General features: G+C 30.9%; 2 protein-coding genes across 9 annotated transcripts; both read right to left on the bottom strand.

The window, feature by feature from the left end:
- Positions 1-668: 668 nt before the first annotated feature.
- Positions 669-15,750, bottom strand: LOC110661099 (metal tolerance protein C4). The gene is made up of 13 exons (XM_058130159.1): positions 15,178-15,750; positions 15,049-15,103; positions 14,077-14,209; positions 13,893-13,948; positions 8,319-8,433; positions 8,116-8,173; positions 7,906-8,024; positions 6,181-6,300; positions 2,240-2,341; positions 2,080-2,152; positions 1,614-1,681; positions 1,113-1,173; positions 669-1,034 (listed from the first exon to the last, which is right to left on the bottom strand). The coding sequence occupies exons 1-13, from the start codon at positions 15,479-15,481 to the stop codon at positions 922-924; spliced, it is 1,377 nt and encodes a 458-aa protein (XP_057986142.1). The 5' UTR covers positions 15,482-15,750; the 3' UTR covers positions 669-921.
- A 711-nt stretch (positions 15,751-16,461) lies between these two features.
- Positions 16,462-26,337, bottom strand: LOC110661097 (protein S-acyltransferase 10). 8 transcript variants are annotated; one of them, XM_021819641.2, is made up of 12 exons: positions 26,076-26,337; positions 25,607-25,711; positions 25,299-25,413; positions 24,169-24,243; positions 23,965-24,036; positions 23,722-23,859; positions 22,832-22,865; positions 19,623-19,732; positions 18,432-18,518; positions 17,992-18,075; positions 17,323-17,388; positions 16,462-16,896 (listed from the first exon to the last, which is right to left on the bottom strand). In XM_021819641.2, the coding sequence occupies exons 2-12, from the start codon at positions 25,689-25,691 to the stop codon at positions 16,722-16,724; spliced, it is 1,041 nt and encodes a 346-aa protein (XP_021675333.2). In that variant the 5' UTR covers positions 25,692-25,711; positions 26,076-26,337; the 3' UTR covers positions 16,462-16,721. The 8 variants fall into 8 exon arrangements, with proteins under 8 accessions (XP_021675333.2, XP_057986141.1, XP_021675334.2 ...); XM_058130158.1 differs by having other exon boundaries at positions 25,607-25,712; positions 26,081-26,337; XM_021819642.2 differs by having other exon boundaries at positions 26,084-26,337.
- Between the last annotated feature and the right edge of the window lie 560 nt (positions 26,338-26,897).

Here is a 26,897-nt window from a genome sequence, read left to right as displayed (position 1 = left end):
ATTGTTTGTTTGCCTCATTCTACAATTATGATATTGTCAACCCTGCATCCAAAAGAATTCCAGTAACCTAGAAAACAAGTGCAAGCAGGCAGGAGCTCCTAGGAAGCTGCATATTCAACACACGCTCCATTTGTGCTCTAGGCATATTCATGATGCCCATATCTAGTGACACAACCAATGATTGATAAATGTAGACCCAAACATGGGTTGGTTCAGAATCGGAACTGATCAAACCCATTTTTGACTCAAACCATAAATGAACCAAATTAAAATTAAAAAAGAACAGTCTAGTTTAGTTTCGAGCCAAACTGGATTTTTTTTTAATTTAAAAAAAATTTAAATAAAAAAACAGACTTGTATTTGAATCGAACAAAATCAAACTAGAACTGGAATCGAAACCTTTAAAGACCGATTCAGGTTCATCCTTTTGGAGAATCATGAACCAAAGGTTCTGGAGTGATTTGAATTAAAACCAGCCCAATGGCCGGGTCTAGATACATGAATAATTATATGTTATCACTGTGATTACCATCCACTGAAACTAAAATAGCCACCATTAAGTGGAAAAAAAAAAATCCTACTTAAACAATATATGCAACTTCTAACAAAATAATTCATTTCATGAAAAACCAAAGGCAGCTCAACTTCGTGTATCAAATTCCAGCCAATTTGCTCAAACGAATCACACTTCCTTTCAGAATCCAGACAATATCAAAGGTGACATATTCTTATAATATACCAATTACAGGAGAGCTAGCAATATCTTAACAGATTTGGGGTCTCACTATAAAAATTTGCATGGTAGATAGCACAAATATCCAAAAAGCCTATAATCTGCCATGCATGATATTCATCGAAGCAGTATATAATATAGAAAGACAAGAAGATACTGATGTATGAACATTAAAATCATGGGGTTTGTCATGTTGGATTGTGAGCTTCTATATCAACATGCCGAATACCAGGAACAAGTTCCTGGATCTCCTTTTCAAGCCTATCAACCTCACTTCCTAAAGCAGTAACTACTTCCTCACCTGCAAAGAAAGCCAGTTATTGAAACAGCTGCAAGTCTAACTCAGGGAAAATCCCAAAGTCATAAGAGTGCAAAATACCATAGTTTGACATGATCTTGAGCAACGCCCTATCATCCTTCTCCTTTGCAGCTTCATGAAACTACACAGCACATGAAGAAAAATTTGAATTTCTTAATGAAGATATAAATCAAAACAATCATTAAATCCAGTTTTCCTTCATTAACTGGATTCAAAATTGTAGGCTGCATTGACAGATTGACTAGCTCACTTCAATTATGTTGCTGGAGATTTTTATCAGGTGTTACATGAATACTTTAAGGTAAAAAGTGGTAGAGTGAATCAAAAACTGTTCTCCATGAACTGATAACAATAGAAAAAAAAACAACAATAATATGCATTCAATCTGAAGAAATGCATTATAAAAGAAACATTTAAGCTTCAAGTTTCACTTTCACGAAGGGAATTGCTTACTATAGGGATGGCAGATTGTAAGGTACTTCCTAAGCTACCAAAGCAAGTAAAAGAAATGATTATTCCTGAGAGAGATTCTTTATGATGAAAAATAGACCATAAGTTAACCTGTCTGGCCCACTCTGCACGTCCAGTCCTACTTAGATAATTCTGCACGACCACCACTCCGTTAAAGTCTGTTCATATAAACAGCCACATCAAATCATATTGATATCCCAGCAAAGCCCTTATAAAAGAATATTGCAATGATGCCAATGATAGGATAAGTTTTGTGTTCCATTCTCAGCTGTAAATGTAACAATTTTCATTACAGCCCACTGCTCAATTACATTCAAGATAATATTTATAAGTTAAAGAGATGATAACATATATATAAATATATATATATATATATATATATATATATATATATATATATATATATATATATATATATATATATATGTATATGTTATCATCTCTTTAACGTATAAATAACACCTTCAGCAATAATTGGTTAAACTGACAGCATATAGACATCAACATTCAGAAGCTTACACTCAGATGAAACAGCAAAGACACAGCATGAGAATACCTATTTCTGCTTTAAATCTAAAGAATCCAGGTCCAATAACCTCACTTTTGCAATCATATAAAGAATCTACAACCTACAGTGAAAGAGAAACACGTCAAACTTCCAAAGTATGAATGGAAAACAACCAAATTATTGAAGCAAAATAGGCTAACCATTATACCGGGTCATTTTTCAAAAAACGAAGAACCTTCTCCATGTCATGGTCATCCATCGCTCTACCAATCAAAGCATGTCGATTCCTCTGGATGAGAAATATAGCCACCTATAGATGATTTAATTAGATTTGCATAGTAATAACAAAATAACTCTTCTTAAGCTTCCTTCTGCTGTGAACTCAACATAGTATTGAGTCATCAAAATAAAAACAAAAGTCTGCAACAACATAAATGTTATGCAGGGCATGTTTCTTCAAACCAGCGAAGTACATTCCCTCAGCATGTACCAGGGCCCATTCACATGCTCAGGGCATGTGAGCCACTGTCCAGCAACATGAAGGAGTCCATTTTGGTCCAAATTTATCTCCATCAGCCCTAATTCACTTTGGACTTCCTATTTTATCAAGGGACAGCTGTGGAATTAGTTTAAAGTTCTTCCTATTATCACTAGGAGTATTTATTTATGTTTTCACATTCTATCTAGGATAAGGTTAATTCCTATTTTATTTATATCTTCCTCTTGTATTTAGGTTTAGCTAAACTTTCTAATTATTCCTATTAGGTTTAGGGTTCTAAAAACTCTATAAATATCCCTTATTTACATGTATTTCAGTTAGAGATTTTCAGCAATAAAAATCCTGCAAAGAATTTTCTCTCAATTTTCACTGTGTGATTGCGTTTTCTTTGAGTTTCACACTGCGTTAGGTGGTATCAGAGCAGGAAAAATCACCCCAATCGCTAACCTTGATGGAGATAGTGACAATAGTGGTTCTTAATCAGGGAACTAAAATCCTTGACTATAGGGACAACATGTTGCAACGATGGGAGCGACGTCTAGAGGAACAGATGGATCTCATATTCAAGTGCATCGAGAGATCCTTCAAAGTTATTATAGATCGTCTTGATGTTTTGAGAAGTAGTACAAACAAGGATAGGATGATGATAGAAGGCAAGGGTAAAGTTAGCTTTTGGTGACCCTATCAACAGACCTCTTTCTGCATGCAGGTAATATGTCAACAATGAAGATTTGGAGGAGGATGACTATGAACCAATCCAGTTCAATAGACATCAAAACTATGATGGTGATAGGAAACGAGTCACATATTATCAATTGAAAATTGATTTTCCTAATTTTTATGGGAATCTCGTCATAGAAGAATTCTTAGATTGGATCAGGAAAGTGGAAAGATTCTTCGACTATATCAACATAGCACCTGAAAAACGAATCCAATTGGTAGCTTGTCAGTTGAAACGTAGTGCTTCAACTTGGTGGGAACGGCTACAATATAGAAGCGACAAGGGAAATGGTCAATTCGTACATGGTTTATGATGAAGTACTTGCTGAAATAAGAATTTTTTTTTGCCTCTAAATTACGAGCAGATTTTACTCAAACAGAAATAATGTTGTCAACAAGAGGTCCAACCAAAGCCCTATGCAATTGAAAAACAAGAATGTAAAGAACAAAAGGAACTTCAGGATTCAAAAATGCAACTTGAAGTGGAGGAGCCTAAGTTTGAGGAATTTGAATTAAAAACTTTAATTGAATTTCCTTTTACTATAATTGAATATTAAGAGCTTGAGGAATGTGTCAAAGGGAAAATATAACCTCCTACATACTCCAATAGAAGTTGACGAAAAACAAATTATGGGGACAATATTGGAACCTACAGAAAAACAAGTCATGGAGATGATGGAGACCAAAAATTTTTCTTACCCTTTAATTCCTATTGTTTTGGTTGATTTTATTTGTCTAGATGCTACTATGGACACAAAGGACAACATGAAGTTTTCAATTCAATCAATATTGTTGATACCATTCAAGGAAGAGATATGGTACACTTTTACAATAAAGTTATGATTCTTCAACACTTCAAAATACAAGGAAGAGTTATTCCAAGTGGGGGAAAATGGTATGGAAGAATTCTAACTCAAGGTCAAATTTTATTTTCAAGTGAAAGAGTATAATGCGGGGCATGTTTCTTCAAACCAGCGAAGCGCACGCCCTAGGCATGTACCAAGGCCCATTCACATGCCCAGGGCATGTGAGCCACTGTCCAGCAACATGAAGGAGTCTAGCTTGGTCCAAATTTATCTCCATCAATCATAATTCACTTTGGACTTCCTATTTATCGAGGGATAGCTGTGGAATTAGTTTAGAATTAGTCTAAGGCCTTGTTTTGTAGAAAGAAAAGTGAGTGGAATTATAAGGAAAAGTATAATTCCTATGGAAAGGGAAATTATTATTTTCCATACAAATCTTTTTTATAGGAAAAGGAAAGAAAAAGAAGTGATTTATTTATTTTTCATATTTTCATGAAAAGACAAGGAGAGAATTTTTTTATATTTACTATTATGTTCGCATTAAATAAATAAAATTATATGAAAAAAAAAAAAAACTATTGGGAGGAAAAAGGGGGATAGAGAAAAATCAGAAAAAAAAAATTGTTCCGTTTTCCCCACAATTTTAACAAAAAACAAAATGACTCAAAATACTCTTTAAGCATTTTCCACACAAATCCTCATAATTTTTTTTTCCTTTCCCCTTTTCCTTCTTACAAAACAGGGGAATTGTACTTTTCAAGTTTTTTCCTTCTTCCTTTTTCCTTCCAACAAAACAAGAGAACTGTAATTTTTTTCCCTTCCCCTACCATTTTCCTCTCCCTTTTCCTCACTACAAAATAGGTCCTAAAAGTTTTCCAATCATTAGTTGGATTACTGATTTATGTTTTCTTATTCTATCTAAGATTAGGTTAATTCCTATTTTATTTATAATTTCCTACTGTATTTAGGTTTAGCTAAAATTTCTAACTAATAGTTTCATATTCCTATTAGGTTTAGGATTCTAAAAACTCTAAAAATACCCCTTATTTACATGCATTTCATTCAGAGATTTTCAGCAATAAAAATTCTGTAGAGAATTTTCTCTCAATTTTCACTTTGTGTGTGAGTGTGTGTTTTCTTTGAGCTTCACGCTGCATCATGTTCAATTTCACATTTTCATCATTATAACAAACTTACTAGAATTAACAACTAAAATAAGAAGGAAACCCATTTAGGGGTGCGGTGGGAATGAAGCAAAATGAAAATGGAAAATCCGGCACTTCATTGTCAAATTATATAGCCACCACTATGCTCTTCAAACTTAGTATGTCTTGATGTTCAAACTTCAAAACCTCATCACTAGTTATAGGGTTACAGGAATTCTATTTTATTTTATTTATTTATCTTGTTTCTTGGCCACCTTATTTTTACAAGGATCCTAAGACCTTTTATATTTTAAAAAATTAATGGCTTTTGGTGGTGATAATAGTAGAAATAATGATAACCGAGAGTAAGAAGAGAGACATATTCAATCCACAGGTTGATCTAACTCAATACACAATACACTAGGGTTGGATTAGTACATATGGAACCAAATCTAAAGACAACAGATACTTGAATGACCTAAATTTGAAATGCCCAGCCCAATCAACATATGTAATTAGAACATCACATATATCATTATCATACAAAAGACACTAAAAGCAAATGAAAATCACAAATGGAAAAAAAAACGAGTGTTGGGTAGTGAAGAAACGACACATTCCAATATTGCATCGCAAAAATTAGAGAGAACTAAAATGGATGTGAGGATATGCAAAGATAAAATCCATATGTAACGCATTCATAGGAAGGTGGAAGTGGCAACTAACATGCACACATACACTCCTTAAACCCACCCACCCCCACCCCAACAACCCACCAACAATATTTTACAAAACAAGATTCAAAAGGGGGTTTCCAAAGGTGTTAGAAGTACCTCAAAATTTTATCCCCTTACCAAACACAAGCTTAGGGTTTAAAGCATTGTTTAGTAGAGTTAAGTATTTGCGGACAGTACTAAAATGTTCTGTCACATATAAATTTCAACTATTTAAATAATGACAAGTAAAATAAATTGTATACCATCCCAAGAATGTTTCCGACAATAATTGAACCTATAGGATCATAAATTGCATTCCCCGTCGTATTTACTGCAACCAGAGATGCAGCAGCAATAGCAAGTCCAGTTACTGCAGCGCCATCCTGCAAATTTCAGATCATTTATTAAGAGAGAAATGAAACCATACGCATGGCATTAATGGCAACAAACACCAACTAGCTATAATTGCAGTAACCACTATATATATATATATATATATATATATATCAACTTAAACATGTAACTTCAGCAGTTTGTTTACAGAGTTTCGTAACTTGTTTTTTGATTCATATTTTTTGCAGATTGAACATTGGAGTTATTGTCTTTGTAATGCTGATCACGAATGTCAAATTTCAAGGCAATCAGATAATTAAATATTTGTCATCTAAATAGTTATAAAAACTGAAGATTTTCTTAAATATAAGTCAAAGCCAAACTGTGACATCATATATGAAACAATTGTTCATATCTGATTGCTTCAAATTCGCATGCAAGAGGTATACAGATAGAACAATAAATCCAATAGTCAATTTGTAGAAATAGTAATCACAAAGAAAATTTTGGGACTCTATAAAAATAGTGTAGCTTAAACATGTGTAAGTTGATCGTATATCTATATAAACAATTTTAACAATAAGTATCTTCCCTTTTCCCATGTCAACAATCCTAAAAAACGCAAAATAGTTATAGTTACGTTTAAGGGAAAAAAGGGAGACAGAGGCAACACAGCAAGGAAAGAAAATTAAAATGAAAATAAAATAAAAAGGTGTTCTCTAATTAATGCCGCTAATTTGATGCACAATCTAAGATGCAATCTTACATAAATATTCTTAAGATGAAAAATTAAAAAAAAAAAAATGAAGCTACACAGGAGTATATTGCTATCAATGGTATAGGGATAATTTTTTTAGATAAAGTTAATATTTATTTTTAAAATTGAAAAGAATTGACTTTTCTTTTTGAAAATTTTCTTATTTACTATATATTCATTATTTCATTTATTACTAAATATAATTAATGTGTCTTGTCCTACATATACTGAACACATGACAGGAAAACTATTTGTCTTGTCTTGTCCTATCTTATCCCATGTTGTCTTGTCGCTTGCACCAAATGCAACCTAAAAAACTATTACTATGAAATCATCTTCTAGAGGATCTAATTTCAAACTATTATTATGCAAACCTAACTCTATAATCCAATTAGTCAAACAACCAAGGATATGAGATATCAGAAATGATGGTAACGTTACTTTTGAACTGAAAAATCTGAATACATTTTTCAATCTTTAGCCTTTGCAACAAGAGAATGGAAAAACAACTAAACAGCTTATTCTAGTGCTATGCTTATGATAATTATTTTAAGCAAGAGTTCAAAAGCCTAAAACTTTTGCTAATACAACTAAATTTAGAGAAGAATATATTGTTAGGAAGTTGTGGAATGGAAATATACAACATCATTCAAGATTACAGTTGTGATCCCTTCTCACTCGATTTTCTTCTCTTCCTAATCTGAAAAAGGTTAGATGCAATTCTCAGCTTCGTCAAGAATAGACTTTTACACAAAATTGATAGCTAAGTTTATAACAGACTCTTCTCCAATGTAGGGTGCCTTGAATTACAGACCATGAATCAGCCATATTAAAATTCCCAAAAGACAATTATCAATAATTTCACAAACCAAAGGAGAAAAAGGGAATGATAAATTGCCTCTGTCATGACTGCAACAGATGTGGGATCATGACCACGCCAAACATAGTCTCTCACTTTCATTCCCTCTGCCGCTGCACCTTTCTTCACAGCTTGTATGGCAACTAGAAGAGAAGCACCTAAAGGACAGAGAAAAAGATGAAGTCCAAATTACATCAGAAGCTAGGGATTCATTAGCCTTAATTAATGAATAAGAGACGTGATCCGTACCTTCAATGATAAATGAACCACCAATCACTAGAGCTGCATATTGAATGTTTGCAGGGGGCTGAAGAAAACATTGCAGTCAATAAACCTTAATGCATTTAACAAGGCAATTGATGAGAATCATGAAAAGAAAATGAATAAAACTCAGTAAATCATTAGGAGTTTTGCTAACAAAATTTTCATTGGGAATTCACCAGGTCACTTACATGTGAAGTCCACAAGTTCTGAACTCCATGAACAATTGTAGCTCCAGAACCAAGACAAAATATTCCAACAGCAGATATCAAGGACCAAACAAACCTTTCCTTTGAATAGCCATAGCTGTGCAACATAAACTAAATTATTTTAGCATATTCATAAATCCTAAATAATAATATCATAAAAGTTTGTTATTTATCCCAGAGAATATGTAATCAAGGTTTCTAAACCCGGCCGGTCAGGTTCAATCAGGATTGGACCAGGATTTAACTGATGTAATATTAAATATATTATAAATTATTAATTTCATTAAAATATTAATGGCAATAATGCATTATTATAATAATTAAAATAAATTTACTTAAATTTTAATGTGTAAATAATTTTTAAAATAATTTTAAATTTCAACTAAAATTTAAAATTATAAAATTTTATAATAGAAAAATATTTAGAATAAAATTTTTATAATAATAAATTTATTCATATCAATAAAAATTAATTTCAATATATTTAAATTTTATAGAATAATAAATAAAGAAAATTTAAAATAAAAAAAGAAATCATGTTAACACACTAATAATATAAATTATTAGTACCATTAATTAGAAGTTAGTCAAATAGAGAAACATTTTTTTTAACAATTGTTACAAGTTAGTAATTGTTAATTATTTTATGCTAATATTGAATGTAATATGCATATGTATATTGAGGTAATAAAATCACAAAGTTCAGCTTTAGCTGAAGTGGTATAGCGCAACAAAGGTTATCTCTTCAAACCAGGTTAAAGTCCCAACATCTACATTTTCTTCAATTTTTTTTTTATCGAGTGACATGACCAACTGGTTTAAACCCAGCCAGGTTAACTAGTTCGCCAGTTCATCCCGGTTCAAGCTGAGTTTATCAAAAGGAGGGTTGTAGCTGAATTGGACCAGATCAAGGTCCCGTTCCCGGTTAAACCGGTTCACTTTTCAAAACCATGTAATATTGAAATGGGTTAGAAAAGCTAAGTAACTGCAACTGCTCTCAATAGCAGTGTTCATGGTACGGTTTAGGATAGTTTATGGGAATCTGAAACGAACTGACAATTAGAGTTTGTGAAATTTTCAAACTGAAACTGAACTGTTTTAGCTATAAAACTAAATTAAAAAGTTTGGTTCAGTTTTTGAAACGGTTTGTACTAAAACATTGAATATGTTGATAAATTCCAATCCAATTTAAGTCATTATTTACCTAATAATTATGATTAAAATAATAAATACTAACTAAAAACATTTGTATTTCAAGTTCAAACATAAAAATATAATCCAGAGTAATATATATTAATGTAGAAAATCAACACAATTCCATAATTTAAATGCTAATGAAGTTGCAAAATTTAATCTATATTTATCAAGAAACAAGGAAGATCAAATAACAAATTCTCCTCACTCTCTCTCTCTCTCTCTCTCTCTCTCTCTCACACACACACACACACACACACACACGTATAACTGAAACTGAACTGTGAAGCATTTTTCCTAAGATTTTCAAATCAAAATGTTTTTTCATAAGAGCCAAACTAAAATAAACTGCCTAATTCAGTTTAGTCTAGTTTGGCTTGTCAGTTTGCACTGAATATTGAACACCCTTAGCTCTCAATAAAAAGTTTCATCATATGTACATGTAAAGAAAGCAAAAACAGGAAGATGGCACAAATCAAGGATTAATTAGGTCTAAATAAAATTTTCACAATAACAAAATTTGCCTAATGAATAGTGCATGCAAATGTACACTGATAGCTATGAGGGCATTTTACCAAAATTGTGCAAAAAAAAAAATTTGTGTGTGTTGGGGAAACAATTTCCCAAACCAGGGTGAATGGTGACACGGTGGAATAGATCAACACAAAACCGACAGTATAGATGACTGTAACACATACCGCCATTCACATTGTCGGTAATGGAGTGAGAAAATACCTTTTGCAAAACGATCCCCATCCAGCTCAATAAATTCATGCATACCGACACTGATAATGTCGGTATAGCTTGAGCCATCCCATCAGCATCAGTTAAGTGAAGTCAGTGCAAAGCAGAGATTCTTCCCTCAATTTCCAAGGGAGTCACTGCCATAAATACCCATTTTAACGATGTCAGTATGTTTCCCTTAGTCCTTATTTGCTTTCACATACATAATTAAATTAAAAAAAAAAAAATAGAGCACAAACAATTATAAATAGGTAATTAATGAAATTTATTAAATCATATTATTAAAATATACTAGATGTATTTATTAGATTTTTATATATAAAACATTAATATTTTTAATATGTAATGTAATTAATAAAATTTAATTGGAAAAAATACTATATAATTAATTTCAATTTTTATCATTAAAAAATACTATATAATTAATTTCAATTTTAATTTCAATTTTTATCATTAAAATAAATAATTAATATTTTTTTATCTACAACCAATAACTTCCATTAAAATTTTTTTGTCAATATAGGATTAATAAGTAGATAGTTTTCTTAAAATTTAAGTAATAATTATTAGCTAATGTAAATTGTAAGATAGTCAGAATTTTACTTGCTCAAAATTTAAGTTGTGTCAAATATCTTATATAATATTATTTTTTATTTTATTTTTTTAATGTGATTTTTAAAATTAAAGAAATGAATTGACATACTATTTTCTTACATATTTATTTTTTGATATGTATCTTAAATTTTTCTTCTTTTGGATAAAACATAACATGTTATAAATTATAAGTGGGATTAAAAGCATTAGAGTCATCATTTCAATCTATTTTTGTCATTTTAATTTTTAAGTAGTATTTTCATCCATTCATTATAATATATTACTAAAACACACAAGTTTTTTACTGTTCCTAAGGAACAGTAAAATTACAGTTTTACCCTTTTTTTATTATCCAGCATGCCTGCAGCAGGAGGTAAGCGCGCGCGCGTGTTTGTGTGTGTGTGTATATATATATATAAACATGTGGGCAAATCTAAGGGTCGAGATATTCTCATTCTCACACAAAAATTCATCTCATATTTTAATCTAAATAATATATTTTTAAATATAAAAATAATATTATATTATTAATTTGCACATCCAATGCTTATCTCATAATTTGGAAGTAAAAAAATATATATATACTAGTATAAGCATAGCGTCTTAAAATATTAATTCACTAGCCAATATGACACGCTATGCCTTTGCCATGTTCGCATGCTTTCAAAGAAAAATTAATGATATATGCTCCACTGATTGATTCATATTTAAGTTAATGTATTTTAAAGTTGGGAACATATTTGATCAACTTATATTGTAATCATTGTATTAAATATTTTTGTTTTTTTATTTAAACTCTCAATCATCCATTTTGGATATTTTCAAAGTAATGAATCACAAAAAAAGGCCACCACATTCACCCTATATTCAAAAATTAGAGCTATGAAATTAAATCTCTTTATTTAAATATAAATTTATCTAAACCAAAATAACTATATTATTAATGTTATATAATAAGATTATATATGATAAAAAATTACAATACAACCAATACCTTTATCTTAGTAGTACTGGAGTAGTCTCCAGGGCTGTTAAATCTCAAGCCAATTAGACCCAATTGTACCAAAAAAAATTACAATACAAAATAAATCATGAATGAGTTGATAAAAATAAAAATAAAAAAATTAAAAGACATTTAAAGGATTTTACATTTTAAAAATAACAATTAAATTTCAACAAAATTCTAATAAAATAAGTATTTAATAAAATTTTTATATACTCTAACAATATTTGTAATACTGAAAAAGTTTATATAGTTGTTTTTAATTAATTTTACATTTAATGAAAAAAAGGAGGAAATATGTTCTTAAAAATAAAACCAGAGATTCTACCAAAGTAAACTAAAAAAATAGTTAACCCAAAATTCAACAAAATTAGTCACTCTTATTTAATTTTTTTTTCCTTTTTTAACTTTTATATATTAATTTAAGAGCATTTATTTTTACTTTATTTTTATTATCATCATCAATTACAATATAGTTATAAGTGTTTTCATATAAATACAATGTGTTTTAATTATTTAACTCTGCATAACATATGTGTGTGTGTGTGTGTGTGTGTTGTGTTGTGTTAACCGGCAGCATGCCGCTTTTATTTGTGCTTGTATTTTCTAAAAGGCTTAATATATATATATATATATATATATTATTTTAATTATATATAAGTTAGTAATTAGATTAATTATAATATACAAATTTTCATAAAATTATTACCTAATGAAAGAAGTAATAATTTTTTAATATTCTCCAAAAATAAATGTTAAATCAATAAATATTTTTATTTATTAATAAATTAACTAAAATAACATTAAAATTTAATATAAATAATTAAATTAACATTCATATATATATATATATATATATATATATATATATATATATATATATATATATATATCATAATAAAATAGTTCAATTAAATATCTCAACAAAATTATTCAGTTTTTAAATTTATAAACAATGAAATTTAATTAATTATTAATTTACAAACAATTAAATTTAATTGAATAAAAAAATACTATGTAATTAATTAATTTAATTTTTAATTAAATTATTATAATAATTTTCTTTTTAACCTAAAATAATTTATTATTATTATTAATTCAATTAAATATCTCATCAATATTAGTCGGTTTTTTTGTTTACAAAAATTTTAATTTTGGATTTTGTTCACGGAAGTTAATGGTATTTTACATTTTAACTTTTTTTAAAAACTATATTTAATTAATTTTTCAAATATTATTTTCTATACAAATTTCTTTTGATTCTCAAGCTACAGATACCAAGATCAACATCAGTTTAATATCATACTAAAATACATATAAATTTTTAATATTTATTTAAACTATTTTACGAACATAGAATATATGTATATATACATCTAACAAATTACTACCTTTTATATAATAATATTATATTACCTAATATTATTAAATACATTATGATATATATACAAAAAATATTAAATATTATAACTTACATTTTATATTATTTAATCTTCCCATTTACAAAATAAATTGTTTGCAAATTATTTTTCAAGAGTCTTATTTTCTTTTCCCTAATAAATTAACTATTTGGGATACAGATGGAGCGTTGTGGGATGGGAGGGAACCAAAGAATACCGCTGTTTATGCAGTCAATATGGGTTTGGCCACTTACACACACCATGTTTGATTCTCCCCTGTACCGATAGTTTTATTATGGTAATATGCTGCATGCAGAAATTCTCTGCACCTCTGTTTTTTTTTGCCCATTTATCAACTTACCGCTTTTATAAAAATTGGCATAAAATACTTCTATTTTCAGTGTTGGTGTTGTACTTCTCTTTGCTTACATGGCTATTTTCACCATGGTTTGGGAAATTGTTTCCCCAATAAACAGAAAAGTAATTTTTTTTTTATATATATTTACACAATTTTGGTAAAATGCCCTAGCCGATAGTTGGAACTAAGAAAAAAGATTAAAAAAAAAAATGAAGAAGAGAATGCAATGAAGATATCATAAATGACAAAGACTGATAACTCACGGATGAAGAGCATCTGGTGCACGCTTTGAGCTACTCAAACCATATGCAAGGAGAACCTACGATGTTAAACATGAATTAGTTTCTCTGCATTCAGTAATCAGTAAATTAAATATAAACTTAAATTATGAAAGCAAAACCAAGATATTCAGTCTAGCATGTGACCAACAGCATTAGCAAAAGGTACCTGGTTTGCAAAATCTGCAACTGAATGCACAACTTCAGCCAACATTACATGACTAGAGCTTGCTAACCAGACCCCAAACTTGAGAGAGAAAACAAGGAAGTTGCACCACAATGCAGTTTTGACTGCTCTTTGACTGCCAAAGCATTCAAAGATTGACCAAGTGAAAAAAAAGTATAGTTGAGGTAGGCATTATAGGGAAACAATTTCCAATATAAGGCTCAGTGCAAAAAGTGAAATATAATTATACAATGCTCAATTTAATATAGACCATAAGCATGTGCATGCTGAGATGTAAACTTTTGCCTCGCAAATGTTAGAATGGCCTTTTAAGGTTTCTTTCAACATATTGACAAATCAAAATTGCAAGTACAGTTACATCTAATGGATTGTTGATGACAACATCGAAAATGCCAAGCAACAAGCTATCCTATCCCTACGTCATTGGTAGTCCAGCATAAGCCTACCTATTCAATCACTGAGACAAAACTCTCTTAACCAAAAAAGTTGAAGGTGTTAACTACCTACGTGGTCTCGACCAAATATTTGCACTGCATTATGCTCCAATTATTTGATTAATATCTGATCACTCTGTAAAAAAAAGACTTTAAACTAGTGCATTTGATTTTTTAACTGCGTAACCAAGACCTCATCCACCATTGAGAAACTAAATTAAATACAAATGCATCATTTCTCATTATTTTTCTAGAGATAGTGTTCCATTCTCGCTTTCATATTTATAACACAATCAATCACATGACTTGCCATTCTACAAGGATGCTCTTCCAACAGAGACATTTAGTTTCAACCAAGACTGATATATTCCTGAATTTCAACAATTAATCCATTTTAATTTTAGAAAATATTATCATACAATATGTACATGACTTGAAATGTAAGAACCCAATTTTCCCCCAAATTACCCAGAAACAACAAGTGCAGAAAAGTAATGAAAAATAAAATAAAATACATAACCTATGTTGATCATTGATTTCGATCTTCTTTACTTGTTTAGCCCTCGTGAAAAAATCTGCATTAATATCAGAGACATAATTAGTAAAAATAATGAATTCCCATTTGAAGGAAAAGCAAAAAGAAACTTACTACGACGAGTTGAGTAGTGATGATAACTCTGATTATCAAAAGAAACCAAACCCAAGAATAAGAATTTGTTAGAAGAGTTAGAAGTGAAAAAACAACGAGACTGAGTAAAGGAACTAAAACTAAAAACTTGCTTGGCAAAATTGCCTTCTAAACCAGTGTTAGTGTTGGGATTTTCATTGTTATTGTGTTGGGTTAATAAGAAGATCAAGTCCTTGTTCCATAAAATGGAAGAAGAAACGGAGGAAGTGTGCTTATGGGGGCGGCAATGGTAAAGGCGAGAGAGAAAACGATATGACGTTTGCATTAAAAACAAGGAAACAAAAAGGTTAATAGGATTTTCAATGGCTGTATGTTGCTCTTCAAATTTCAAAATTCCTTGGACAAAGAAACAATTTCATTCAATGGGTATAGAAATTTCAGGGTTCTTGGGAGAGAGAACAAGAGATGCTAAACTAATAAATGATTTGTCATGGGTAGGAGGCAGAACCTGGTAACACACTCTCTCTCTCTCTCTCTCTCTCTCAAGCCCACCCAGCGTTTGTGAGCATCGTTTATTGGTTGTTTTTGGGGTCAAATGAAAACCACCAAATTTAGCGAATTTCATATATTGAATTTTTTTTTTCTTTTAAGAATAAAAGTTTTATTCTTCGTGTTGAGCTCAAATTGATTTAAAAAGTTTTTTTTTTTTTTTCGTGTTGACTCAAATTGATTATCAATAAATTCAAATTTAACTAGTTTAAAAAATTAGCAAATCAACTAAATATATTTGCAAATACCTAACTCATTTATAACTATGGTAAGTTTTTTATTTAGAGTTGTGAAATTTAAAATATATCATTTTAATTAACTCTCAAAAAAATAAATTAATTTTTATAAAAAATTTAAATTTAAATTATAAATAACTATATTTTATAAATACATTTTATATATTAATTATATCATAGTCTTAAACCACAAATTATTTTTAAAACATTCACAATTGAAATAAAAAAATATTTATAATATAATAAAATATAATAAGTAATATAAATATTTTTACAAATAAATTTTTTTAAGGAGTCGACTCACAAATTGAATACTATTACATTCGAACAAGACTAGATAACAGACCCCTTTACCTTTATCTCCCTCGCACCCCCTCCCCCCCCTCTCTATCCTAGCTTTCTTCTCTCTCTCTTTTACCCTTGTCTACCAGTATGCACTCTTATACCTTTGTCTACCAGTATGCACTCAAGATAATGACACTATTTACTACACATGAATTGAAATAGCCAAGATGCTGCATTTTAAACATAAAGCAAGATTTGATTGCACTCAATTGAACTTGAAATCATCGAAAATCAACACGAATTCGAATGTGAAAAATATTTCACATATTTTCGCATACCAAGCCATTACAGAATTCTTAGATGTATCCAACAGAAGCATAAAATCAACATCTTGAAAACAACTCCAACTTAATCTTCTGCAACAAATGGATGTACAGCAATGTGTGCATGGAGTTCACAATAACTTTTATGGTGAAAGAACTTGTTAGCAGAATCTCAGCAGCACCGGCATGTTAAAAAATCTGAGCACGTGTATGGTCGTGAGTTTTCTTCAATTTCTGAGGCTGTTGGTAAACTTTCCAGGTTGTATGTGTTGCTTTGAGCACAGCAGAACTCGTATAAATTCCTGCAAACTCCTTTACTGAATGGATGCACCCGCTCAGGAATTCCCCTGCACATCAGCAGATAGTGAACTAATAACAAATGAATTAATTGACAAAGGTAAACTACTTAGTTCTCATTGACATGTAGCACTGCCATTTTCAATTCAGTGACCACAAAACCATGCTTAGTAATATTATGTATGAAAAAATGATATATATATATACCTTCTAGTTAGCAAATTGTCCATAAATTCAAGTGAAGGTTCAAAAGAATATATTTACTTCCTTTATTCTTTCACCATACTACTTTATTCTTGCTTCGTAAGCAACAAGAAAGTTATAGGTAAAATGATAATAAATTTTAACTTGTGTCTTTCTATGGACTCACATCCAATAATAAATTTTGACTTTTTGAATCTTTAAACAAGTCAATAACCAGGTTAAGCAATATGCTGAATATAAAGTTACAGAAGAGCATAAAAGCGCTAACAGACCTTAAATATGGAATGCGCCTACGCCTTACAAGTTCATAGGTAGTCTGATTTGTCAAAATAAGATAGCTGCATAAAAACAATAAGATTCTGTAATTTGAATACTAGTGGCAACGCAAACGAAACTCTATACTCAAGGAAGGAGATAGTAAACTTTTCTCGAATAAGTTACATAAATGAAAGACTTTTCTATATTCAGCTTATTCGTGATAAATATTTCAACATTCATAAAAACTAATAAACCTTGTGAAATACAACATGATTAGGCCATTTGGTTCTTATAGATAAGGGTTTTTCTTTGTGTCAAGTAGAGGCAAGAGGCAGAGTTGCATACAGATAACACCGAATGAGAAGGAAAGAGTTGGAGAGTTATAGGAGGAAGAGTAAGGGAATTGTTTGCAAATGGCAGGTGATGAATCCAAGGGGACATACAGATTGCATTCAAGCCTATTAGGAAAGGTTCAGAGATATTTGTTCACTATTAATAGGCCCCACTCTGAGCTCATCTTGCCACTAGTTCATAATTAGTCCATGTGCACACAATAGACATTACATAAATTTTTAATGCATCTACAATATCTTATTAGTATGTCATGATTTTAAGCTTCTCCAGAAAATAACACAAGAAATAATGTTCTGGAAACAAATTAGTCAATAAACAACAATAAATACCTATGGAAAAGCAAGAGGAGGAGAAGAAAGATCAACAAAATTGATAAAGCAACCAACAATAGTATCATGATTGCATCCTTCCACCTGCCAATGATAACATCATTTTAAAATCAATCCAATGTAACTTACAAGAGAACTAGAAGTTGACCCAAGAATATCGTCATAACAACACTGGAACCAGCAACGTTGCAGCTCAGAACTGTTTTCTTCCACTTGTCTCATTCCACCCACCACCCCCCCCCCCCCCCCCCCCTCTCTTCTCTCTCTCTCTCTCCTTTCCTTTCTCCTCCTCTTCTCTCTGCGCTCCACTCTCCTAGCACTTTTCATTTTCTTTGGAGATGTTAGTGCAGTACCAAAGAATCTTCACATTACATTTGAAATTAAAAAATCCTTGAAAGACATCTGAAAAAAAAAAAAAGTACGTCTAAAGGATATCATACCAAGCCCTTGTAATGTTAGTTTTCAGGTATGCAATATACAAGATGCCAGTCCATAGGCATAATGCCGTTTCTTCGCAAAGGTACCACCTGAGGTTGAAATCACACATCACTAATATGAAGACATCGAACGTACAACATTAAGTTTATGGTAAAAGCATATATAAACAGTCTCTCCAACACAAATGGTTGGGATTAAATCCAATTATTTGTGTCTTTCTCTGTGTCATATAAACATGGAATGCTAGTAACATAAGGTTAATATCAAACTTGGAAATAGTATTTACAACTAGCATTCATATAAATATAACTATTTTAAGTTATAGTAACCATGCACTTCAAAAAAACAGCATTCACAGAAATTGTTAAGGGATGTGTACAACAGGAAAGGAGAAATTAGCTACTGGCTACCCCAGCTACGATGGTCTAAAGAGATTTTAAAGAGATTTCAGTGATGGAAACCAGATATCTGAAGAATGGGTGCCACACGATGCTAGATCAAAAGATTTTAAGTTGGAAGACAGTGGTTTTGATTTGAAGGGGAGTTAAAGTGCAATGAAAGAGATGCATGAAGCTCTGGTATCTTCCCCATTCCAATGTGATTCCAACAAGTGGTAACAGCAAATGGGGCCTTTTGGTGGCCAGTGATAGTGATGGTGGTTGTGATGAAGATTTTATTTTATTTTTTTAAACCCATGTCACTAAGGGTAACAGTGATGGACAGGACACTGGAAAAAAACCTAACTAACATCAGACAAGATTCTCACAACCAAAAACCTAACACGCCTAAAAAGATTATAACCTTATATATAAATAAAATAAAAATAAAATAAGATAAATTGATAAACAACCCTAGAAAAATAATAAGTTACTTATTAAGTTTCCTATTACTAAAATGGATAGCATGATACTTGCATATAGGTCTCCTCTAACTCTAAGATAAGCTTGAGTCAAAACAAGGACTTACACTATGCCTATGGGGAAGAACATCTACTACATCAACTATTAATCTAGATCAATGATGACCAACAATTGCAAATTAAGTTGAATACATAGACTTCATTAAATATAGAACAGCAAATGGAAAATAATTTTTAGGTAAAAACAAGATTAGAGATAAATATGACTTGAAGGAAGCTACCATTTTGTGTACACCTTCAAAGCTCCATCAAGGATATCAAGATACTAACTCACCAAAATCGACAATGATTTCCCTGGCCAATGCATGTCCCAAGCCATACGCAATGATGATCAAATTGAAGAACACATTTGTCACAATCATGGCAATGCTTTGCTCGCAGAGGCTGAAATATCGAAAGAAATATGAATAACAATCAAAAGCTATATTGAAGATAACATAAACACCATGAGAGAAGCAATAAGAAAATATGTTTGGATAATCAGCCACTTCGATTGTGACTTCCAATTTTTGACATAAGACAGCTTGTAAAAGCTGGTAACTTAGGCTAGATTTTGAGTTTATTAGAAAGCTTGAATTAGTAGAAAATTAGAGTAGGTAAACAATCAGAATTTATAACCAAGAGTAGCTAGGCAGCAAAATAACAAAAGGAAAACATATTATAGGGCATGTTTGCTGTGCAGTTAAGGCACTGTGAACAGTACCAGTAACAGGTAAATAAAGGTTTAGGATTGACATGTAAAATTCCATAATCCTTAGGCTTCAAACCCAGGCACCATAGGCATCACACCTATTGCATCTCACAATCCAACAGCAACATTTGCAGGAAATTTCTATTGACTAAAAACTAAATTGTAAGAATTACAAACAAAAATATTTATAGAATCAAAATTAATACTAAACCTTTAAGATGTTGGATTCCAAATCCAGTCCTGATCCTCTAAGGATTTGGATCAACGTTGTTAGAATAGTACATTTTCTATTTGACTTGTACAATTTGAGTTGATTCCCCACACTGGCAATTTGAATCAATAGGCCAAATTAAAATATACAAGAATCAAGGCCCACTCTAGTGAATTGGCATTGAATCAAGCAAAGCAATTAGTTTCCCGTCCTTTCCAACAGGTTTAAAATTCAAATTTTAACTTCAATGTTGATGCAGTGTGAAACTCACAAATAAATAACACACTCACACACAAGTAAAAATTGAGAGAAATTTATTCGCAAGACTTTATTAATTCAAAGCTCAAACTCTAAAATACATAAGAAATATCTAGGTATTTATAGAATTTTGATCTCCTAAACTTACAACTCAACTCAACTAAGCCTTTATCCCAAATTTAGGGTCGGCTATATGGATTCGCTTTCTCCACTCTAAACGATTTTGGGTTAAATCCTCAGAAGATCTCCTAAACTTAATAGGAAAATAAATCTACTTTCTACTAGAAAGTAGTTTCTAGGAAATTTATATAAACTAAAAGTACACTAGGAATCCTAGATTAAATAGGAAATATTAAATCCTATAAAGTAGAAAACTTAATTAACTAATCCTAATTGAAATAAGAAAATAAAATATGCTAATTTTGGCAACTAAAACTCTCCCAAAATAAGTAGGATCATGTTAGGACTGCTGGAGACCCACTTGGAGATGTAATTAACGTGTTTTGGGGCTGTTGAACTTGAACCTGACTTTCGTTCCATGGGTATGTGTTTCTGTCTGTCACACACCCTAGGGTGTGTGACTGGCAGACCGTTGCCCATTATTCACAGATGCTTGCCACGCAGCCTGGGGTGTGTGAGGGCATTCTGGCACACGCCCTGGGGCATGTGTAAGGGGTGAAATTCCGAAATGCTCCACATCAAATGTCACATGCAAAGAGCCCCTAAACCCTCCCCTGAGCAATCTAAACTAAGATTGGAAAGAAAGAAATACACATTCCTAAACAGTAGGTAAACCAAACCAAGCAACCCTTTCAGTCATGCATTCATCTGCATGTTCTACTTTTATTCCATTATTCCCCAAGTTGTCAGTAGACTTCTAGTACACTCCAAAGGTATTTATTTCAACCTAACAATCTTTTCCTCTCCCCTCATCCTACACCTCTCTCTCTATATCTCTCTCTCTATTAGATGTGTGTTAGTTCATTTCACACTGTCACTTTTAATATTGCAGTCATTATTTTAATTTAACCCAATATCTTTTCTTTTACTACTATTCTTAATTGTTTGATAAAGTTTTACGCAAAGTGTCCAGCACATGCATGGTTACAACAGTATTTAGTATCTAGATTCCATAATTTAGCTCATATTGTTATATTATAGATATACAGAGTTAGAGAGAACTAGATCTTTATTCTCTAGTTTATAAACATCATGTATTTGTTATTCTTTACATGTTTACCACTCTAATCATAATAAAATATCTTTACTACAATATATATTATGCTTTTTTTCTACACATCTATTTATTATCTTTAATTGATTTTGAGAAGTTGTAACTTGTCTCAAATCTTACAGTTCCCTAATTCTCAAAAGAAAACTGAAGAATACTGTCATGCTAAATCAATTAGGACTTAAATTAAGATTCCAAAATTAAAATAATCCTAAAGTAATGCAGGCAACATATTCCACCAAAGCTAGAATATGCAAAAAAAAAAAAAAAAAAAAAAAAAAAAAAAAAAAACCCAAGGCCTAAAATATGGCCCGCAGCTAAGTTATTTCAATAGACATATAAATAAGGTTCCAGAAGGACTAGAAAGTATAGTATAATATCCCCATTAAACCCAAGATGGCATCTATACCATACTTCTAAAATTTCTTGAGTTTGTTATCATCTACCTCATTTTCTTTAGCCCATATAGCAGGAAAACTAGAATGTCTGAAAGTGAAAAATCAAGTTGCTAAATTTCTCCACAACTACACCAATCAGGCAGTGACTCACCCAACACAACACACCAATTGGGCAGTGACTCAACCAACACATCACCAAATAATACCTATATTTCTCCCTCAATAGTGTAATGCAAGTAGTTAATTCTTCTCATGCAACCAATCATTAGTGAAAAATTAGTTACATTTGAATGTCCACACTTTCCTGGGCATTGTGTGTGTTTGCATTTTCATTGTAAGAGAGGCATTTGACATAGAGACATACATTTAAGTGAAATTAGGAGTTGGTCAAGGTTTAGATTGACAATCATGACGATCATGTGCTATTATAATATGCCCATCAACAGTAATTCCACAAGCAATCAGACTTCCATGACATTATTTTATAAAATTTTAAGACGATATATTAGGAGACTCAATCACAATAAAATAAGACATGACAACCAACACTATATATGAAAATGTCAGCTTTTAGTTAAAGGGAAACAAATGCCTATTGTTGCAGAAGTAAGTAGTTTAGAGGATAAAAAGAGATTTATATTCAGGCAACCATAAATATCTTACAAAGTTTGAACATAGAAGTGAGAATCAATACCTGTTCAACATTGCAGTAGGTACATGTCAAAGTTCTGCAAAGGACAAAACAACATAGCCATATTATTTCTCCAGGAAACGTTAAACATCTTCATTTTTCTTTCCCCCATTGTACATGTCAAGAGAAATTACATTGAAAAGAATTCACTAGCATTACAACATAAGCCATCTCCATGTGTATTCATTTACTATCATTTTGTTGAGTATTAAGTTCTGTTAGTACAATATTGCATAGTGACTAGCCACAGATTAAAAAAAAAAATCCTAAAATCTCACAACTTTAACATAATAACAATATAGCAGCAGAAGATGCATCTAAATGTCACAAAAAAAAAAAAAAATGAAGTAGTTATGCTGCCAATACGGTAACTGATATGTCATATCCTACACAGACCAAAGAAAATAACTGAAACAAAAATCTCTACAACACACCTATTTATAAGTAACCCCAATGACTTTATTATCTTCCCTTTTCAAAAACTACTGCACTCTTCTGCACCATGTAAACGTCTAGATTTGAGGCAATAAATATAGCTGGTTACCAAAAAATTATTGTTTTGAAGTACCCCAAACATCTTTTTACACTACATATTACATAACCCTCTACTTTTTTTAAACTATTTTCTAAATGGATTTGTAATCCATGCAATTACCAAAAAGACATGATGGCACTTTTGGACTGAATAAAAATTCCATACCAAATGGCAACCCTCTAGCTCATCATGTAAAAGACCAACACCCCACAATGAAAGCATTCTTGAATTTAACTAGCACTACTATTCACACATTGCTCAAAATATTATACAGATATGCATGATTATTAAGTGCTTAAACTCTTTAAGGAGGCATCATCAAGAGGTTTAACAAAGAAACTCTTAAGTGTTCACATACCTAATAGATGTTCCAGGAGGATACATGTCCAGAACAAGCTTCATCCAAGATGTTACATTACTTCGTGGAGGATTCCTTCCTGACTGGCTCCCATCCACAGTGACAATTACGCTTCCATTTTTACTTGAAACAGGCTGTCTTTGCTTAAACATTATAAAAATTAACAGTTAGTAACATCAACCTAAATGCAAGTCAATCTCAATGATCGGCCTACTAAAATTTAAGTTCAAGCTTAGAGCTTACTTTGAAGTCATTGATGCTCTTGAAACTGCAGCATTTTTCTCATTTAGAATCCTCATTGCATCCAGGACATAACTACAAGGAAGAAAAAGGAGAAAAAGGGAGAAAGCAATAACATTACACAAATTGGAAAATATATGAAATAACTTTATGCGCTATAGGCACAAAGCATATTTGATCATGAGAAGTAACTGCATTGACATTTACCCAGGAGAAGAACCAGACGTGACAAAATATTGAACCAATGTTGCAACAAACAACAACAAATATAAGGCAATGTACCTGTGAATGAACAAACCAAACAAGAGGAGAAAGTTATAATTTGATCAGTTAGGACATATTATAATAGCACATTTACAGTGCAAATGAAAAAGCACACCAATTAATATTAACAAATTTCAAAAATGGAATGAAAGAGAAAAGCATAGAGTAACACCTCTTTAACTTCTATGATAAATTCATCACTTCCTTCATGCGGACAATATTTTTAAGCTAGAAAATAAATATCAACTTATCACTACCTTATTTGCAAATGTAAACAGATATTTTTTAGTGTATTTGTTCTCAAATGATAACAGGTAATAGATAAGTTCATATAGATTTGTTCTTTTTCTTTCAGTCTTTTCCCCAAAATTCAAAACTTTAGGAAATGAGTGTCAGGGTGAGAACATTGATATGACAAAGGCATACTTAAACATCTCAAAAGGCCTTGCTAACTTGTAAGAGAGTTATATACCCTACAAAATGTTCACAAATTTATGTTGTGGAATTGCAGCACAAGTGATCTGTATTTTTCCCCTTTCCTAAAGTCAGGCACTTTGGGAAAGGCAGATTGGGAGTGATTTGAAGTTAATTAAGCAAAATGAGTGCTTGATGTATGTTCTAAATCATACTATCCAATTCCAGTAACATCATTAATTTACAAGACATTAAACTTGCCTATTCAATTCCCAACTAAAACTGCCATTCTAAATTATCAAATACTCAGTACTTTATTTCTTTAATTCTCTTGAGCTCTTAGACCATATAATAATATGTATTTGGCTAGACAAATCACAAGTCACAAGTTCTTCATTCTGCAATCAATTTTAACACTGCATTCAAAGAACCAAAATATTACATCTTAACTCACGACCACAACTAAACTACCCAATTTGAATTTCATTGTTATAATTCAATCCATTTCTCATTCGCTCAAACTGAAACAACAGAACTTCACATAATGTCTCAAATTTGCAGGTAACTTCGATAATCAAATTTGCAATCTTATTCCTAAAACATGATTTAAAACTTGTATAGAGAAGGCAACAGGTATTGCATTAAGAGATAAAACTTACCAAGGGTCTTGTTTTGTTTTCTCTATCAAATCGTTATCGAAAAGAAAAAGAACTCCTACATATATCAGATGCAGCATCACCAATGCCAACTTCAACCCCAATGAAGATCTCCTTGCTAAAGGTAAAATAAAGTAAAATTAATCAGAATCACAAACTCTAAAAAAAACAAAAGGAACGGAAGAGGCATCATTAACACAGTTAACTCAATAAAAGAAGATAGTCAACATTTCATTTATTTATGTCTTAAATTTCCTATTAAGAACAAATGGAAAGTCAAAAAGAGAGGAGCAAAGGGGGAGAAAATGTACCAGGGTCAGCAAGACAAGGAGAAAGACGGTAACATCGATCAAGTGCTCCATTACAAGAGCTTCGGCACAAACTCGTAATTGTCATAACGTTACAATATGCACAATCTGCTACAGATACTTAACCAGATTCAGTGGCAATGAAATTATCCTACTGCTGAAAATAGGATAGTAAAATTAATCAGATTAATATATACCAAAACTTTTTAATATAATTAAACTCTAATTTGTTATTAGGCTTACTAATTTTAATATCATCTTACAGTAACATCAATGAATTAAAAGTTTTCAAAAGAGGTGGTGTTTTTGTGCATAGCAGATTAACGAGTTTATTAAAATCTTACTAACATCAGCGCAAAGTAACTAAAAGGTAATCAGAAAATCTAATGAAAAGCAAGATTATAGAAAATATTGAAAAAAAAAAAAAAGAATCTAAGGCTTCAACATTCATCCAAAATGAAAAGAATTTCACCCAACCACAATGAACAGCGCCGGCGATGTGAACAAGTGAGTTAGACTAATTTAGAGTCCCTTGCCTCCTCATTTAAATTACAATAGCGACGGCGGCGGCGATAATCAGGGAGAGCGGCAACTGGGAACCACAGTGATACAAACGAGAACGACGGTATAGATCTGAGAGTCTCTTCTCTCTATTTCGCTGTTTGAATGACAATCTTAAAGCTTGCTTGGTTGAGTTCTAAGTTTCAAAACGACGTAGTATATCTCTCCTCGTTGAATGACAGTTCCGAAATTTGGTGGCCTGATTTTAATTTTATTTAATTAAGGGTACTTGCTAATTTTAAAAACTTTTTTTTATTTCTACTTAAAACACACCTTTTATTTAAAAAACATCTTTTAGATAAACAAATATTTTTTTCAAATAAGGTGGCTAAGGATAATCACTTCATTTATTTTATGATCAATATTTTTTTTATATTTTATAATATTTGATACCTTTAATAAAATAAATTAATAAAAAATATTTTTTTAATAAAAAAAATTAATTTTTTTGTTTATTAAAAAATAATTTATATATATAATATTTTTTATAAAAAAAGGTTTTTTAAAAATATATTTTAATAAAAATATTTTTCATCATTTAATTGCAATGTTAAATTAATAATATATACTTATATAATACATATATAAAAATTTATATTTTAATAAAATTATCAAAATTTATAAATAAAAGTAATTTTCATTTTAAAAAGAGAAAATTATTCTTTTTAAAAATATCTTAATTTTTTTACCAGAAATATATTTTTTATTAACTCATTTTTTTGAATATCCTAAT

Source organism: Hevea brasiliensis, chromosome 11 (assembly GCF_030052815.1).
Source record: "Hevea brasiliensis isolate MT/VB/25A 57/8 chromosome 11, ASM3005281v1, whole genome shotgun sequence".
Lineage (NCBI taxonomy): Eukaryota > Viridiplantae > Streptophyta > Magnoliopsida > Malpighiales > Euphorbiaceae > Hevea > Hevea brasiliensis.
This window is presented reverse-complemented; position numbering and strand designations above follow the sequence as displayed.